This window comes from Plecotus auritus, assembly GCF_963455305.1.
Source record: "Plecotus auritus genome assembly, chromosome: 3".
Lineage (NCBI taxonomy): Eukaryota > Metazoa > Chordata > Mammalia > Chiroptera > Vespertilionidae > Plecotus > Plecotus auritus.
Genome location: NC_137772.1, coordinates 129,042,655 through 129,059,494, shown reverse-complemented (window position 1 = coordinate 129,059,494; position 16,840 = coordinate 129,042,655). Strand labels below are relative to the sequence as shown.

Below are 16,840 nucleotides of genomic sequence, written 5' to 3'. Positions count from 1 at the left end.
AACAGACATGAAGTCTGCTGCTCAGGCTGGAGCACCAGGACAAATAAATAGCCTTTCTCACAGAAAGACTGGGGGTGGGTTTTAGTCTGCTGCCTGTGTAGTGCCCTGGGGGAAATGGAGGAGGAGGCTGGTTGCTAGCCTTCCAAGAACTGCCTTTCTGATTATTATAGTGCTAACCCAGAATGCAAGCCCCCCTGGCCACCAGTGCCAGGCAATCAAGGAGCATTCCCTTTGTTGAGCCTTCCCTCCACACAGCTTGCAGGAACAGGTGGGCACCAAATCAGAGCTTTCTGTTAACTTGACTAACACCATTCACTCTGCTCTGATGATTCCCTGGGACCTGCCCCACACAGCTCACAGGCTGGTGTGAACCTCTTCCAGCAGCTTTTCTACACAGCCTGTCTCGGCTCATATTGAACACTTTCTGAAAATCTCTCAAAGGTTCACAAACTCCAAACAAGCAGCATCTGGCCTGAGCATGCCCTGTACCTCTTGCTAAGCAGCCCCAAGCCTGACTCTAGTAGCAGCCAGCCTCAGTTCACAGTTTAGCTTCTCCCATCAGGACTCCAGGCCCAGAACAGGTGGCAACCTTCTACAGATCACTTTGTAGCTCCTATCAGGTGGTCCTGGCTGGGCATAGGCAGTGGCTGACCTTGGCCTGCACCAGAGTCCCTCCCAAGAGGCCCTAGGTCCAACACACCTGGTGAATGGCTTCAGACCACACCAAAGTACCACCCAACCTGCTCCATAAACAACACATCCAAATGGTGGACTCAACAGGCACCAGAGCTCCGCTAAAGATAATCCTGCTTCATGGAGTCAGCCCCTTGCACAATAGCTTGTCTGCTGTAGTCACTCATGCCCATTTCTAATAGCCAGTCAGCCTGAGGGGGAAATTCCTCCCACTGACTTGGCAACAGCAATCAAGGCTCAACTATAGCAGGAAAGCACACACCACCCACACAAGGGACACTCGTGGAACACCCAACTCAGACAACCAGGGAGACTGCATCACTGGGTCCCACAGGAACCAGAAGATATGGAAAAGAGCCATATGTAAATTTTGGAAATTAAGAATATAATAGTAGCCAAAACCGGTTTGGCTCAATGGATAGAGTGTCAGCCTGCGGACTGAAAGGTCCCAGGTTCGATTTCGGTCAAGGGCATGTAACTTGGTTGCGGGCACATCCCCAGTAGGAGGTGTGCAAGAAGCAGCTGATCGATGTTTCTCTCTCATCGATGTTTCTGACTATCTATCCCTCTTCCTTCCTCTCTGTGAAAAATCAATAAAATATATTTTTTAAAAAAAGAATATAATAGTAAATTTTTTTTAATGCAGAGAATGGATTTAAAAGAAGACTTGACACCGCTGAAAATAGAATTATTGACCTGTATAGAGGTGGTGGGGGGGGGGGAGGGATACTGAGAATCAAGCATAGAAAATCAAAAGAATGGGAAATACAAAAACGAAGTAAAAGATTGGGAAATAAATAGTGAATTTTATGAAATGTTCTCTAAAGCTATTGATAGATTCATGAATTTTATTAATGTGGTGAATTATACTTTATCCTGTTATTTAAGTGTAATATAGTGGTTTATGCATCTGTATATGTTCTATCTCACATATCTTTTATCAAAAAAGTTTTTTAAAAGAAGGAAAGGTTCCGGTCTAGGCATCTATATCATTGCAGGTACCAAAAGAAGTCTGCTTTCTATTCTGCCATTAGCTGAAAGATGCAGTTTATCACCAGTAGGGAAGGGGCACACAGGTGCCAAATCATGAGCTAATCACTTCCAATGAATTCGTGTTGGCACGGGAGATACACAGTTGAGAAGAATTGTGAAGCCCTTTATGGGAGCAGAGGGAGAGAGGCCATGATTAATAACAGTATCTGCCATGGCACAGGGTCAGAAAGTCATGGAATGTATTTGCCATTTTTGCCTTGGATAGTGGCTAAGATTGGAGGATTTAAAGTAAGGTTCTCTTGACTTTTAATTCCCTCTCCAGCATTTACAAGGTGTGTAATCTTGGACAAGTTATCTATCTTACCTAAGTCTCAGTTCATTTATCTTTATTAAAATAGTCAACTAATTAAATTAAATGATATATGTAAAGCATATCCTGAGTCCTCAAGAAAGGGAGCTGGTATTATCATTATTATTGTTTGCTTTGGATCATCTTATCTCCATTTTGCCATATTTATTTTTTTCTAATATCAAGATGTCTCTTATTTTTTCTCATCACAACCCCTATTGCTAATACAAAAAATAACAATTCAATGTGAAGGTTGATATTTTAATTACTCTCATAGTTTTTAATTTATTAGGCAACAGAGTATACACCATTTCTTTCCTGGGACAACAACCTCCTTTAATGTTCATCAAACCACTTGTGGGATGCAGAAATTTATTAACATGGAAAGGTTCAATTAAGCATAAATGAAAACCTCTAATGAATAAGGACATTTTAATAAGAACATGATTTAAAACACACACACACACACCTTGAGACTGCAGGAACGCAATCAAGCAAGAATTCTCCCCTTCATGGAAAGACTTCCAGTAAGAAAATGTTTCAGGCACCTTTGACCCTCAATGTGACAAACTTACTTTTAACCCAAGAGAGAGACCTACATGCTTTGTAGTTATAGATCTATTTTCTTTTGAAAGTCATTAAGCCTATGAAACTATTAAAAGTGTATGCTGCTCCATTAGTCGAATGAAGGTACAAGACATGATCCATGAATTTCTTCTTAATTCTAATTTCTAGCCAGTACAAACTGGTTCATGTATATCAGAAGTAAGCATAAGTCAATAGTCACAATCTGATGATGGTGATGATGATCACAACAATGATGATAATGATGGTAGTGACGACCACACATGCTGATAAGAGAATTCCTTTGATGATTCCTATCAGGTATGACTTTGGAAGATGAGGACCCAGAGTTGGCTAGTGAGTTAAACATTTATCTGATCACCCTCCCAAGTTGGGGACTTCTTGCTCATAAAACTCAGAAGCCCTACAAATAGGGTAATTCCTCCTAGTTTAATGGAATGGTGATGGTGGCATATAGAAAGCCAGTGATACTTTGCCAACTACTATAAGTTCATTGTTCTGTCTGTCCTACATTGTTCCATTTGCCCACCATATCCACTCTCCACCCTTCTCCACTCGGCTCTCTGGCCAAAGGGTCTAACCATATAGACTACATTAAAAGGCTACCTTGCACTATGGCCTCCAGTTGATTTCATCCAATGGGGAGCAGAGCAGGAGCTCAGCAGGAGAGAGGAAAGTGAAATCAGGGTTTTTTGTCCTGAGATCCTCTCCAGGTCATCTTGGGCTGGAATCATCACAGCTTCTCTCAAAATGGTTCCCTCAATAGATTGCTCTCCTTCCCAGGTGTTTCTACTGTTCTGATATTTGGAACTTGGTTTTATTCTTTTTACAAATTAATTTGAGTACCTACTATGTGAAGATCATGTAGAAGGGGTTTCTGAGCAGGGCAATTTTAGGATAAATTATGGGCTAGTGGTGCAGAATGGGTTGAGTGTCAGGAACCGGAAGCAGGAAGCCCAGTCTACCAATCCAGACAGGCGACAGTAAGGACAGCAGTGGCTGCAGTGGGAAGAACAGATATGACAGATGCTATGGATGAAGAATTGCTGGCATTTGGTGGAGAAGTAAACAAAGGTGACTGCCAAGTTTTGAGCCTTGTGGGGACCAGGGAAAGGCTATGAGTTCAGGTTTAGATGTATTGAGTATAAGGAGATGGTAGGAAATCCCAGTAGAAATATTTAGTAGCTTATGGAGATGCATGGCTTGAACTCAAAAGAGAGGGCAAAGAAAATGTATTGCAAATTTGGATTCACTTATAATGGTGACTATTGAACCTTTAGGAGGGAGTGAAGTGAATTAATTTCTTGAGAAAGGGAGAGTTTAGAGCAGCCGTGGGCAAACTACAGCCCGCGGGCCGGATCCGGCCCATTCGGCTGTTCTATCCGGCCCGCGGAGCCGAAAGAGCGGAGGGTTCTCTTGTTCTCCCCTCCGCTCCTTTACTTTGAATTTATATTAGTTCACACAAACACTCCATCCATGCTTTTGTTCCGGCCCTCCGGTCCAGTTTAAGAACCCATTGTGGCCCTCGAGTCAAAAAGTTTGCCCACCCCTGGTTTAGAGAGACACAAAAGGATAAAAGATTAACTGTGAGTAAGTGGCAAAAAGAAGCTTACCCCCTGACATACACAGCGCACATGTCCATCCCACTGGCACTTTGTCTTTATTACTCTCCCAAGTTAGGGTAGTCTCTCCTTCCTTTATGTTTTCACAGTTCTTTGGACAAGTTCTTAGGAAGATTATCACCTCCTTCTTCAATTAACTATTTTCATGTCTGCCTCTCCATGTAGCTGAAAGTTCCTCATGGACAGGGACTTCATCTCTTTTGTCTTTGTCATATTCCTCAGATTAAGAGGTCCAGAAGAGAGGGTGGGAAGGAAGGAGGCAAAGAACTAATTATGGAGTTGAGCGAACTAAAATTGTACACTGTCATGGAGTCAAGGAGAGTTTCATAATCGATGGCCATGTGAAGGCATAGATTGGCCAATTGGAGGCCATAGGAACATTTGGGGATACAGGCTTGGTAAGAGTGGTAATGACCCAGGCCCACTATCAAGAGGGGAAAGGGATGCCAAGCCACTCCTACCATTGGTCACAATCGTCAGAGCCCCTTCCACAACTCTGTTGAACAGCTTATATTGTAGCTGGGAGGACAGACCCTAGCATACATGTCTCCTGCTCTCCAGTGGTGTAGTACAGGCTAATGTACTATCTTGCCCTCTGTAGTAATCAATTGTTTTTTTAAAAAAGTAAAAATAAAATAAAAAATTTAGTGTATGACCCTGTAGGACCCTCATACCAGTTAGAGCATGGCATTTTCTGCAGCCAGCATTGGGTTCACCTACTTTACCAGTTCACACATTACTGACAAGAGTGATGTGACAAGGGTCACCAGCTGCTTAAGAGTGCCTGGGGCCTCAGGCGGCCAGCTGAGATTGTGGCCTCCCAGCATGACTGCAGAGCTTTGGTCCTTGCTTCCCAAAGTTTGGTCGGTGGAACGGCAGCTTTGGTAACATCTGGGCCCTGGTCAGAAATGCAGAACTCGGGTCCCACCCCAGAGAGATCAAATCAAAGTACATTTTAACAGAATCCCAGGTAACCCATCTGCATTATCACTGCTTTAGGTTCCACACTGATAGTGTCACCACACTTATAATAATGGCATTTACTGTGGGCCAGATATTTTTCTGAGCACTTGACATGAATTAACTTGCTTAATCCCCACATCATCTTTATAAGGTAGGTACTATCATCCTCCTCACTTTAAGATGAGGTCAAATAGCTTGTCCAAGATCACATGGCTGAGAAGTGGTAGAACCAGGATTCAACCCAGTCATTTGGCTCCAGGGGTTCCTGTGTTTTAACCACTGTACTGCCCTGCCCTTCCTCCCCCACCTCCCATGGCAACTGTCCAGGGACTTCTTAGGTGCTCAGTAAGCTCCCAAGTAGGGATGCAAAGCTGTCTGTGGTACTGGAGAAAGGCAACCTTAACACTTTGAGGAAGAGCTTTCTACCATCTGGGTACACCTTCTCCCTTTAGGGAAGGGGAGCTCCTCTGAAGGCACCTGACAAAGGAAAGAGTCATTCGAGGTTTCCCTCGTAGGAGAGGTTGGTGTTTCATATGCACTTTCTTAAAGTCAGCGTCCAGGTTCAAGGTGAATGAGGTCTGGGGGCAGAATGGACATGGTAAAGACAATGTTCTTTACTTGAGCACCTGTTTTAATGGGAATACATTCCTTTCTGAGAGTATCCACGTCCCAGGAGGGGCTGGTAAAGAAGCTTAGAGTTGGCTCACCATGTACTGCCATTTGGTTTGAATTTGGTTAATAATGAAGGCATACTCACTTTGGTGAGGCCAGTCTCTCAGTTAATCATCATTCAGCTCATCAGACCTCTGGATTAAGCAGTGTGTTTTCCTGGCTGCCATTCTATGAGGAGAGGGCAGCCAATTTAAATCAAGAAGTTATCTAAACTGCTCGTCTAGTGAGGGCAGTCCTGAATCCTCCCCAGTTCTGGACAGAGATGTGTCTTCCTAACCACAGCCCTGGTGCCCTGCAGAGTCCTGAGTCAGCACCAAAACCAACAGTAATTTCATCGGAAAAACTGACTGCTTTAGGAATGAGGTCTGTCCCATTTCAGAGACTTTTTTCCAGGTTTGAGATTGGCGGGACAACTCTAAATCTAGGCTTGCTGTTTGGCAGCATTTTAGGCAGTGCCACACTCTCAAGTTGGATTGAGTCAGCTGAGAGCTTGGTGATAAAGGGACCTTGAAGCCAGGAGAACAGTAGGGGACTGTTGGCCCAGTTCTCTGCCTCCCTCCATCCCTTGGTGGCATAGGGGATTATTTTCTCCATATCACAAAGGAGGCTATCAGGAGAGCCCTTCTCATGTGCTTCCTGAATTGTTTTCTCTGAAAGTCAACGTGATTTCTGCTTCCTCAGACTTCATACAGAAGTGATAAACTAGTTTCCCAAATCTCATTCCAGTTGTTTTTTAAAGAAGCAGAAAAAGAGCAAGGGGAAAGTATGAGGCCAACAGGTGGAGGCTGTGGGTCTCCCATGAGTCTCCAAGATTATCCAGCCAGGCAACATTCTTTTGGAACTTTCAGACGCCTCTGCTTAGACCTGTCTTTCTGCCCACTCACGTGGCCAGGTCCTCTTCATCTTCATTGTTCAGCTTTAACCTCAAGCCTCCCTTCCTAGGGAAGCCTTCCTCTACTTTCCATGCTAAAGGAGGACCCTGATGATACCCGTTTGTTCCGTGAATGATCTTAACAGAGTTTGCAATCATCTGTCAGTTTTGTGATTATTTAATTAATGTCTGGCTTCCATTACAAACTCTATGAGGGTGAGGCCTGAGGGCTTTTTATTCACCACTGTATCCCCTAGCCCTAAAACAGCAGGTGGCCCATAGAACACAGCTCAGTAAATATCCTTTGAAGGAGTGAAATTTGAGATATTGAGTTAGTTGATTCCAAAGTTCTCTTCCTGTTCTGACAAACTTTGAGTCTATCTATGAGAAGCTTGTATCCACCACCACCACCCAAACTTCTCTTCTCCCAGTTCAGTGATTTTCAGCATTGTTGCCTTATGGATTCTGTGATCAGACCTCCTTGATCATTTTTGTTGCTTTCCTAATGCTTGTCTGGAGCCATGGAGTCTGAAAAGTTAGGAACATGAAATGTACATTTCTATCCACCAACAAAAATGTTATATCAATATAGAATCCAAACAGTGAATCAAGCTAACATTAGCAAGTATCTCCAATTTGAGGTCTTCAATTCTCCCCTTTTCCCTCTCATTTTATACAAGAATGGCTTAAAATTTGAGTTCAAAAGAGGGAACTATGAAAGTAGAGTTTGCATGAAGAGAACAGAGTGCTTGATCAGACAACACTTCTGCATGCCTTTCAGTGCTGGTAAATTTTCATTCTCCTCGTTTCTCAGGCTCTTACTCATAAAGTAATTTTTAGACTCCTTCCTGATATTTCCCCTGGGGCTCAGAACAGAACAATCCACCAGCAAAAGCAGGGCTTGGTGGGATGCTCTGTAATAAAACAAAAGAATGTAATGTGTCTTTGACCATGCATCCATTGGTGGACTGTCTGTAACAGGTGTGGAAGCACCAACTTCAGTCAATCTGGGCATTTTCAGGGTAATCTCAATACTTTCTTACAGAAAAATGCCAGGTTTTGCTTTCTATAATTGGTGGTTTCTCTTGATATTTTAAGGAAAAACAATGATTTTATACTATGTTAATAATGCAGATTTTTTTCAATAGGTGGAGTTACACATATGTAGATATATATGCGATTTGATAAGTATGCTATTTTGTGGTATTGACAGCAAGCTTCAAAACTTCATATGTCAAATTTGCTGAAAGTGTTAACATCATAGATATTTTTACGCTTAAAAATGTTGAATTTCATGCCCAAAAAAAAGCATTTGCGGGAAGTTTTAATTCATTACTTTATTTTGAAGAAAAAGTTACTGTATACTTCGGGAAACTTATGGTGAACATGCTCCATCTCAGAATACTTGTGAACACTGGTTTAAACACTTTAAAAGTGATGATTTTGATGTGAAAGACAAAGAACGTCCAGGTCAACCAAAAAAGTTTGAAGACCAACAATTACAAGCATTATTGGATGAATATGCGTGTCAAACTCAAAAACAACTTGCATAAAGATTAAACGTTGCTCAGCAGACAATTTCTGATTGTTTACAAGCAACGGGAAAGATTTTAAAGGAAGGAAAATGGGTGCCACATCAACTGAATGAAAGACAAATGTAAAACCGAAAAGTCATCAGTAAAATGTTGCTTCAACGGTACGAAAGGAAATCTTTTTTGCATGGAATTGTGACTGGCGATGAAAAGTGGATTTATTTTGAGAATCCCAAATGCACAAAATCATAGGTTGATCTAGGTCAATCATCAACATCGACTGCAAGGCCAAATAGCTTCAGAAAGAAGACAATGCTCTGTGTTTGGTGGGATCAGGAAGGTGTGGTGTATTATGAGCTCCTAAAACCAGGTGAAAACGTTAATACTGATCACTTCCGACAACAAATAATCAATTTGAACCATGCGTTGATGGTGAAACAACCAGAATGTGCCAGAAAACACGGCAAAGTAATTTTGCCTCGTGATGATGCACCATCACACACTTCAAAACCAGTTAAAGACACATTAAAAGATCTTGCCTGGAAAGTATTAACCCACCTGCTATATTCACCAGACCTTGCTCCTTCAGATTACCACTTGTTCTGATTGATGGCACACGCACTTTCTGAGTAGCACTTCAAAACATACGAAGAAATGGAAAATTGGGTCTCTGAATGGTTTGCCTCAAAACAAGAAAAGTTCTATTGGGACAGTATCCACAAATTACCTGAAAGATGGGGGAAATGTGTAGCTAGCGATGGACATTACTTTGAATAAAGCACTTTTGATGTTTCTCTTGAAATTATCTTGTACAAAATCCACCATTATTAACAGGTACACCTAGACAGTGGTCGGCAAACTGCAGCTCGCGAGCCACATGCAGCTCTTTGAGCCTCTTGAGTGTGGCTCTTCCACAAAATACCACGGCCTGGGCAAGTCTATTTTGAAGAAGTGGCATTAGAAGAAGTTTAAGTTTAAAAAATTTGGCTCTCAAAAGAAATTTCAATCATTGTACTGTTCATATTTGGCTCTGTTGACTAATGAGTTTGCTGACCACTGACCTAGTATATGCAGATCCTTGAAGCCTTTCCTAACTTGGAATTTTCAAGTTGGAATATATTTGACCAGAAGGAATACATTACAGCACTCTAAGAGAGAGAAAAGTAAAGTCACACGTGTTAGCTAAACTCCATCTCTGTCCTTTTGCTAATCCCAGCATTTAATGATACTACTTCCTAAAGCCCCATCTCCCTGGATGGTTGGGCAGCCAGGCATGTAGGTAGTTTTTTCATCCACAGAAGAGGTCACCTAACATGAGATTGAGTTTCTAGATTATTTGTTAATCTCTGTGGTACTGTATGTTCCAAAATTTCCAGTATACTTTTCACATCAAATATTCTATCCGTAAGTACTCGTGTTATTTGTCAGATCTTATATACTGATTTCTGGTGAATAAAGAGAATCATCATAAATGTAGGCCTTATGATCTTGTATTCAGACATTTTATAACAGCTGTTTACCAGGCTTATCAAGGGCTCATTTACTTCCACCAGTGTGATCGGCCAGCCCTAAAGAAGGGCCTAGCAATTGCTTATCAGCCATAAGCATGGTCTATCTGAGGAGAACACTTGGGTGGAGAAATGTTGCTATGTTTTCCAAGTTTGAACTTGAACTGGAGGAGCTGTTTGTGGGACAGCAGTGAGCCAATTCCAAGAAGAAGCTATTAAGCATCCAGGCCTTGAGTGCCAAATTCTCATGATGGACTGGAGAGAAGGAATCCTGGTGCCATGCCTTCACACACCAACCTGGCTACTGCTAGTGGTGAAGAAAGCAGCAGAAACTAGAAGCCTTTCCTGGGACTCACCTTGGAAACATCTAGGTTCTCCTGGAAGCATGGACTAGGTTCCCACACCTTGCTGGCAGGTGCTGTAAGCATGTGTTACTGCTCTATAGACATAGACCAGACATAGATCATGGAGGCTGAGAACCACAGTCTTGGGGCATGAGGAGGCATTTAGCAGTGGTGAAGCCCACAGGCTCTGGCACTAAACTCCATGCCACCAGTCACCAGCTATGTAACTGTGGACAGGCCATTGAACCTCTCTAGGACTCACTTTTCTCAACTGTAGAGTGTGATTAATAATAGTACCTACTTCATAGGGTTGTTGCCAGGAGAAAATGGAATAAATCAAGTAGAGTGTTGAGAACTGCATGTGGCCCATGGTACGTATTCAGAACATGTTAGTGAGGGTACAGGGGGTTTTGGTGTGCCAGGGAAATCTTTTATCCAATGGCTGAATTCCTACCAATGCATCTCCTTCAAGAGCTTATTTAGTCAAGGTTTGAATGCCTCTGAGGATGGGGCACCTACTACCTCTTAAAGCATCCCAAACCACCTTCACATAGGTCTGTTTCTTGGACATACTTGTGTTGAATCTAAGTCCATTCTGAACCCTTCCTTGTTGGTCCTACCTCCATCACTATGGTCATACAGAATTCATCTAACGCAGTTTAAATCATGTGAAAATTATTGGTATCACCCTCCCTACCTAGGCTTTTTCCCATTCTATGAGTCTTATCTTTTCCTGACCTTTGAATATCATGGTTTCAGATTCCTTTGTCATTTCTGTCTTCTGAAAGCAGCTTGTCCTTACAAATGTGATTTACTCTGTGTGCATTGTGTCACTACTGTGCACTGATACAAAGATGAGATCAGGCTCCAGGGCCTCTTAGTTAGGCAGGGAATGGCAATCTAGGTAGAGGGAACAGCATATGCTGAGATAGGGAGGCATGAAGTCACAGAAGTTCAGACAGTTTGGTATATTACTGGAATTACCGTATAAACTAGAATCAGATGTGGTCAAACTGTGGCATGAGGCAGGTGAATTTCACCTGTAGATGGTGAGAGTCACTGGAGGACTTCAGCAGGGGAGGAACATGTTCCAATTTGTGCTTTCGTAGACCATTCTAACTATGGCATGAAGATTGGGCAAAACTGAATGTAGAAAGATTGTTAACTGACTGATGAACACCAAGGGGATGGAGAGGAGGAAAATGAGTCATGAGCCAAAATGTCCAAAAATTATACCAAATGGCTAACAGTGGTTATGTCTGGGTGGTGGGATATGGGTGATTTCTTTCTCCTTTTTGTTTCCCTGAGTTTTCCAATTCCTCTAGAATAAGTATTTTCCATTTTCTCTCTCTATAGCACATGTTATTTATGTAGAATAAATAATTTAACTTGTCTAAAATACTTCAGAATCAAACTGGCAGGACTTGATCACTGATGGAAGGAGGAGTCTGGGGGATCAGTCTCCTGATCTGGATACTCAGGTGGGCAGGGTGGCCGCCAACCAAGCCCAAACAGGGGCCCTTAGGAATTCTGTGGTCTCTGTGGCCGAAAGGAAGCCTCCAGGCCGCTGTGACTTCCTTTTGGCCTCTTTGCATCCCACTCAGTAATCTCTGCCTGGGTCCGTGGCACCTGAAACTTCTCAGCCATGCATATCTCTGCCTGTTCGGCAGACTCATTGCAGCCAAACCCACCAGAGCTCCATGACAGTGGCAGCGTTTCCTTAGACTGTGTGTCACTCCTTCAGTAGACACTTACTGAGCCGCCGTGTGCTCAGCACCAAGCTAGGCCTTAGCCATAAAATGGTCAGAGAATGGACAGTGCCGTCTTCACAAAACACAGCCCGATGTGAGAGACAGACAAAAATGTTAAAAACAAAACAAAACACTATTTAATGAGCATATAATTCCAAACTGAGACTAGTGATCCAAAGGAAGGAAATGTTTCCAAGAAGACATGTAAGAAAGGAAACTTCTTTGGTTTGGGAGATTGAGGAAGGATCCCTGGGAAGAGAGATGCTTGGGCTGAGAGCCAAAGGGTTAAGTAGGAGGAAATATTGGAAAAGCAGTCCAGCTGAGGGAAAAAACAGCATCTGTGGTGGCCCGGTAGTGGGAGGAAGTATGGCTTGTTTGAATCTAAAAGAAAAGCTGTCTAACCAGGAGTCCTAAGAGTGAGCGGCAGGGGATGGAAGTGGGTGGAGCGGTGTGCCGATTGACCCTCTGGGGCCTTATAGGGCATGAGAAGGATGTCAGTCTTTATTCTAAGAGCAGACCCTCTGGCTGTGGCACAAAAGAGAGTTTCCCATCCTGTGTCTCCCACCATTTTCTTGCTATCTGAGGCCATGGCACTGGAGGCCTGATAACAAAGGCCCCTCCTTGCAGCAGACATCCCTGAAAGTTGCTTTGAAGTTCAGTTTTCAACTTTCTCATGACTTCACATACTTTACCACTAATGTGTGTACAGCATGCTAATTAATGGAATCACTGGGATCTGAAAACATCTGGTTCTAATGGGAGGCTGCAAAGCACTCCTTAATTCACAGGTGAAATGATTCCACCTTTTCTCTTCCTTTACTTATTTTTTCTCTCCCAGCTTGGCTGTAGCTGTGGAGAATTCCCCTAGTTAGGCTTGTGAATATATCCACCAGATCACGAAGTGCCAGTGACTCCCTGCGGTCTGGGGAGTGGGAGACCCAGGCTTTGTTCACCCAGGGAGGAGGGTGGTGGTTGAATACAGAGGGAAGTTCCAAATACTTAGAAAAGTGGAGTCATGTCCGATGTCCCTGGTGGGTGGGAAGTCAGACAGCGACACTGTGGTGTGATTCAGAGGTGGGGGTCCTGTCATACCTGTGTGAGAGGTGGCCCACAGAAGATGTCTGCACAGCTGGCCTAGATGTAAGGCGGGCGAGCCTGCCCTTCCCCACATCTCTCCTAGGATGTGGAGACTTGTTGCACTCATGTTGGCAGAAGCTTTCCTGGGGCTAATCTGGGGTGACTTGCTGGTGACCACCTCTTTGGCATTTGCAAATGAAAACTTGCCACATCCCCTTTAAACAAGGAACATTCTTGGTGTGTTATTTGGGCTTGAGCTTATAAGTAAGGGGGTCCTTCTTTCCATAAGTCAACAGGACAAACCTATAGCCCTTGGGGTGCACTGACAAGACCCATGTGCTAAATAGTTTTTCATTTACTCTTCTTTTTTCCTTGAAGGGATCTAGGTACCTTAGTTGTTGTTGTTTTTTTTTTATTGTGGTGATAGATAGATAGATAGATAGATAGATAGATAGATTAGATAGATAGATAGATAGATAGATATAGAGATATAAATTTACCATTTAACTATTTTTAAGTGTACAGTTCAGTTCGTTCACGTTGTGCAGCCACCACCACCATCATCCATCCCTAGAACTTCTTTCATTTTCTCAAACTGAAATCCAGTACCCATTAAACACAGACTTTCTTCAATGTGGTTTTTGAATGAAAGGCTATAATGTTCTTCAGACTTGGGTCCTGAGGGAAGGTGGCCTGGTGAGAAATCTGCAGGTACACCCATGTAATCCAGAGAAGGTGCCCTCAAAGCTACTTCCTCAGCCCTCTCATGGAGGTTTCACTGCCCAGAGGTATCTCAGGGTGTGAATCAGTTTCAGCAAAGGAAGTCCCACCCCCTTGATGTCCTACTACCAGACTATGGTGACCCGTATGTTTTAGAGCATACAGGTCAGCCATAGTCTCTTGAGCGATCAGCACGTCCTTGCATGGCTGCCTCTAGTCAAAGTGAGCCTCCCTGTAGGGAGTTGCTGTTCCAGGAGAAGAAGAGGGTAGGTTGTCTCTAACATGGGGTGTTAGGAAACTGCATAGTTCTGGGTGAAATAACGTTCTTTCCCTTGGAAGGATAGCCATGCCAGTCTTTTCATTTGGATATAGCTCCAGAGAGAGTTGGAGTCAGGCCAGCCCGGGTGTCATTGCTCTGTCATTCAGTTTCTTCATCTAAAAAAGGGGGTTCATGGTGCAAGGAGTATGCTAAGAAAATGGCGTAAGATCATGTCAGTATGGCATCAAAGAGAGCATGTGGTTCAATAAATGGAAGCTGGTGTTCTCACTATTGTCACTGTCTATGATTTGTCATTGTAGGTCTCCAGGTGGTTCTGAATTCCATCATCAAGGCCATGGTTCCCCTACTGCACATCGCCCTGCTAGTGCTGTTTGTCATCATTATCTATGCTATTATTGGCCTGGAACTCTTCATGGGGAAGATGCATAAGACCTGCTACAACCAGGAGGGCATAGCAGGTAAGGGAAGATGCTGACTGTCCAGCTGTCAAGAAGCTTTACTGTGTTGTCACTGCTTTCCATTCAGCCAGGGACACTACCTCCACCTGACGAATAGTGCCCAGGAAGGCCTCCATTCCAGGGATCATTTCCAAACCATGGTTAAGGGAGAGCTTGGTCGTCTTTTTCTCTTGATAATTTTTGTTTTTACTAAAATAGATCTCAGTTACAAAGAGCTAAATGCAAGCTTTGTGCAGCACTACTAAACACTGTTTAAATGAGCTGTGCGGTTCAAGAAACATCTCTTAGCCAACCTTGAATATTTTAATTTAAGAATCAGAATTAACCTAAGGACATAGATCTATGCTCTGTTGGTTCTTCAGTATTGCTGGCCATCAAAAGTCCTTTCAGGAAGATGACATTGCCTGTCACCAGCAGGTTGGGTGTTTGGGCTGATCCTGGCTCCTCTGCTTCTCCATTCCTAGGCAGAACCCCAGCCCTGTCTCATGCTGGGAGGAGGTCAGCCAGTGGTGAAACCTCTTTTCCTCCACGAGAAGGTTTCGCTCTACCTCATGACTTCACAGTCCTTCCTTTTTGAGAACTTCGCTCTTGTGTTCCTTCAATAAATCAATCTATTTAACAAGCAATGCTGGCTCATTAAGCACTTCCTTGAGTAGGTCTAGAGTTTTGGCTTAAGGAGTATGCTACAACTACTGTCTTAAGTTACTAAAATCTCAACTTGACATTAAAAAGAAAAAACACATTCAAACAGAAATTGACAAGGCTTTTTAACAGACATATAAAGTAGTTCAACATAAAAACTTGTTGAAAAATACCCCAAGGGGTTAGTAGTGTTAAACTTCCATGATTTATTATTTTCTTCATAACAACCTCATTCATCTTAGTTTTTGGCATCTTGATGAGGAAAGGGGAGCATGTCTGAAGCATTAAAGGATTGTGCACATTTCTCCATCTACTGCCCCTCATTTCTATCAGCCCAGTATTAATCCCGTGTGACCCCTCTTGCTTTGGGAGCTGACCTACAACAGGGAGTAAAATGGATTATTCATATTCAGAAACTGAAATGGGTTGCAGAATCTGGATGATCTGATTTGATTGGCTATATTGGGTATTTGCAAGGTCGCAGCCATATGGCCACAGTCTCTAAATAAACAAAAAGCTATAAACCCATAAGCAAAGACTCACACAAAGGTTTTTACTTCTTTGATGGAGAGTGTTTAATAAGAGACCATTTTTTCACCCTAGAGAGAATTTCCAAATTACTGGGATCATAATTGTATAAAATAAACTGTCATGTTAAATAAAACAGAAGCTCTTTAGTATTGGAACAAACAGGCTTGCCTTTAGCTAAAATTCTGAGGTTTCAGCCTTGTCTAAAGAAAATACCCAATAATGCAATGAATAATATTTTCCCCTTGAATTCAAATCCTTCCTTATGTTCAGTTTAATGTGTAGCTAACCCCAGGCCAGTAAATTTTTATTAATTCTGTGGCTTTGTTAGAGCTCATTCTGAGTCCTACTTAAGAGCTACTCTAGTATATCTAAAGTTTATGCATTTGTATTAGTATTGAAGTGATCAATGACCTGTTTGGCCCAGACTTCTCAGGCAGTCACTGGGATGTTGAGTCTCAAAGATCCCCATCAATTCAGCAGTGGGTGCTGGTATGGATCTCACCAACCACATATCAAATGGGAAAGAGTAAAATGGTGAAGTCTTGCCATAAAGCCAAAGATGGCAGTTCTCCCCTGTGCACCGCTGAGCTACGGGGCACTGTTCCCAACACTGCACATGGCTCCTATAGCAGGAGTGTGTTTTCTACGGGTGGCAGGGTCCTGTAAGGGCCTATGCTAATAAGCAAACTTGAATATTAGTTGGGCCTCCTCACTGGGCTTTGTTGAGGCCTGCAGTGGCCTCACATGGCAAAAAAAATGGTGGGCGTGATAGACCAGGGAGAGACAGGATGGGATCCTCCGCCCCGTGCAGCTGGACAGTCTGGTGAAGCAGCCCCTCAGGCCTGCTCAAAGTTTTAGTGGTCTCCTTGCTTTTGGGATAAAGACCTGAACTGGCTTCACCAATTGCAGTGGCCAGTTTAGGGCCATATTATTGTCCATCCTCAATAGTAATCAGGACCAGTAAAAGTACACAAGACTTTGCTTACTTCCTATCATGGTTGCATCAGATTGTTTATGTGGTGGGTTTTACCTTCACCTCCAAGTTCAGAAGGGAAGGTAGCTCCCATCACGGAAATGACCATCAGCCCTGGGAGCCAGTTTGTCAGAGGACAGTCACCAAAGAAGCGCTCCAGAGAGGGGAGCCATGCGAGCTCCACCGGAAGGTGACCTTGCTCTCCATGTGGAGCCAGACTTCCTGCTGGGAAGAGGACAGAGGACATGTGGCTTCAGGAGCCTTTCCTCCCAGTAC

At 43.2% G+C, this 16,840-nt stretch overlaps 1 protein-coding gene across 5 annotated transcripts in view; it reads left to right on the top strand.

Annotated features, from left to right (window-relative positions):
• CACNA1C (calcium voltage-gated channel subunit alpha1 C) overlaps window positions 1-16,840 on the top strand; it is a gene marked incomplete at both ends in the record, with an annotated part of 717,827 nt that overhangs the window by 507,540 nt on the left and 193,447 nt on the right. For all 5 annotated transcript variants that reach the window (XM_080661205.1, XM_080661203.1, XM_080661204.1 and 2 more), the window contains one exon: window positions 14,260-14,418. In XM_080661205.1, coding sequence (XP_080517331.1) covers window positions 14,260-14,418 — 159 coding nt within the window. The remainder of the gene's footprint in view (window positions 1-14,259; window positions 14,419-16,840) is intronic.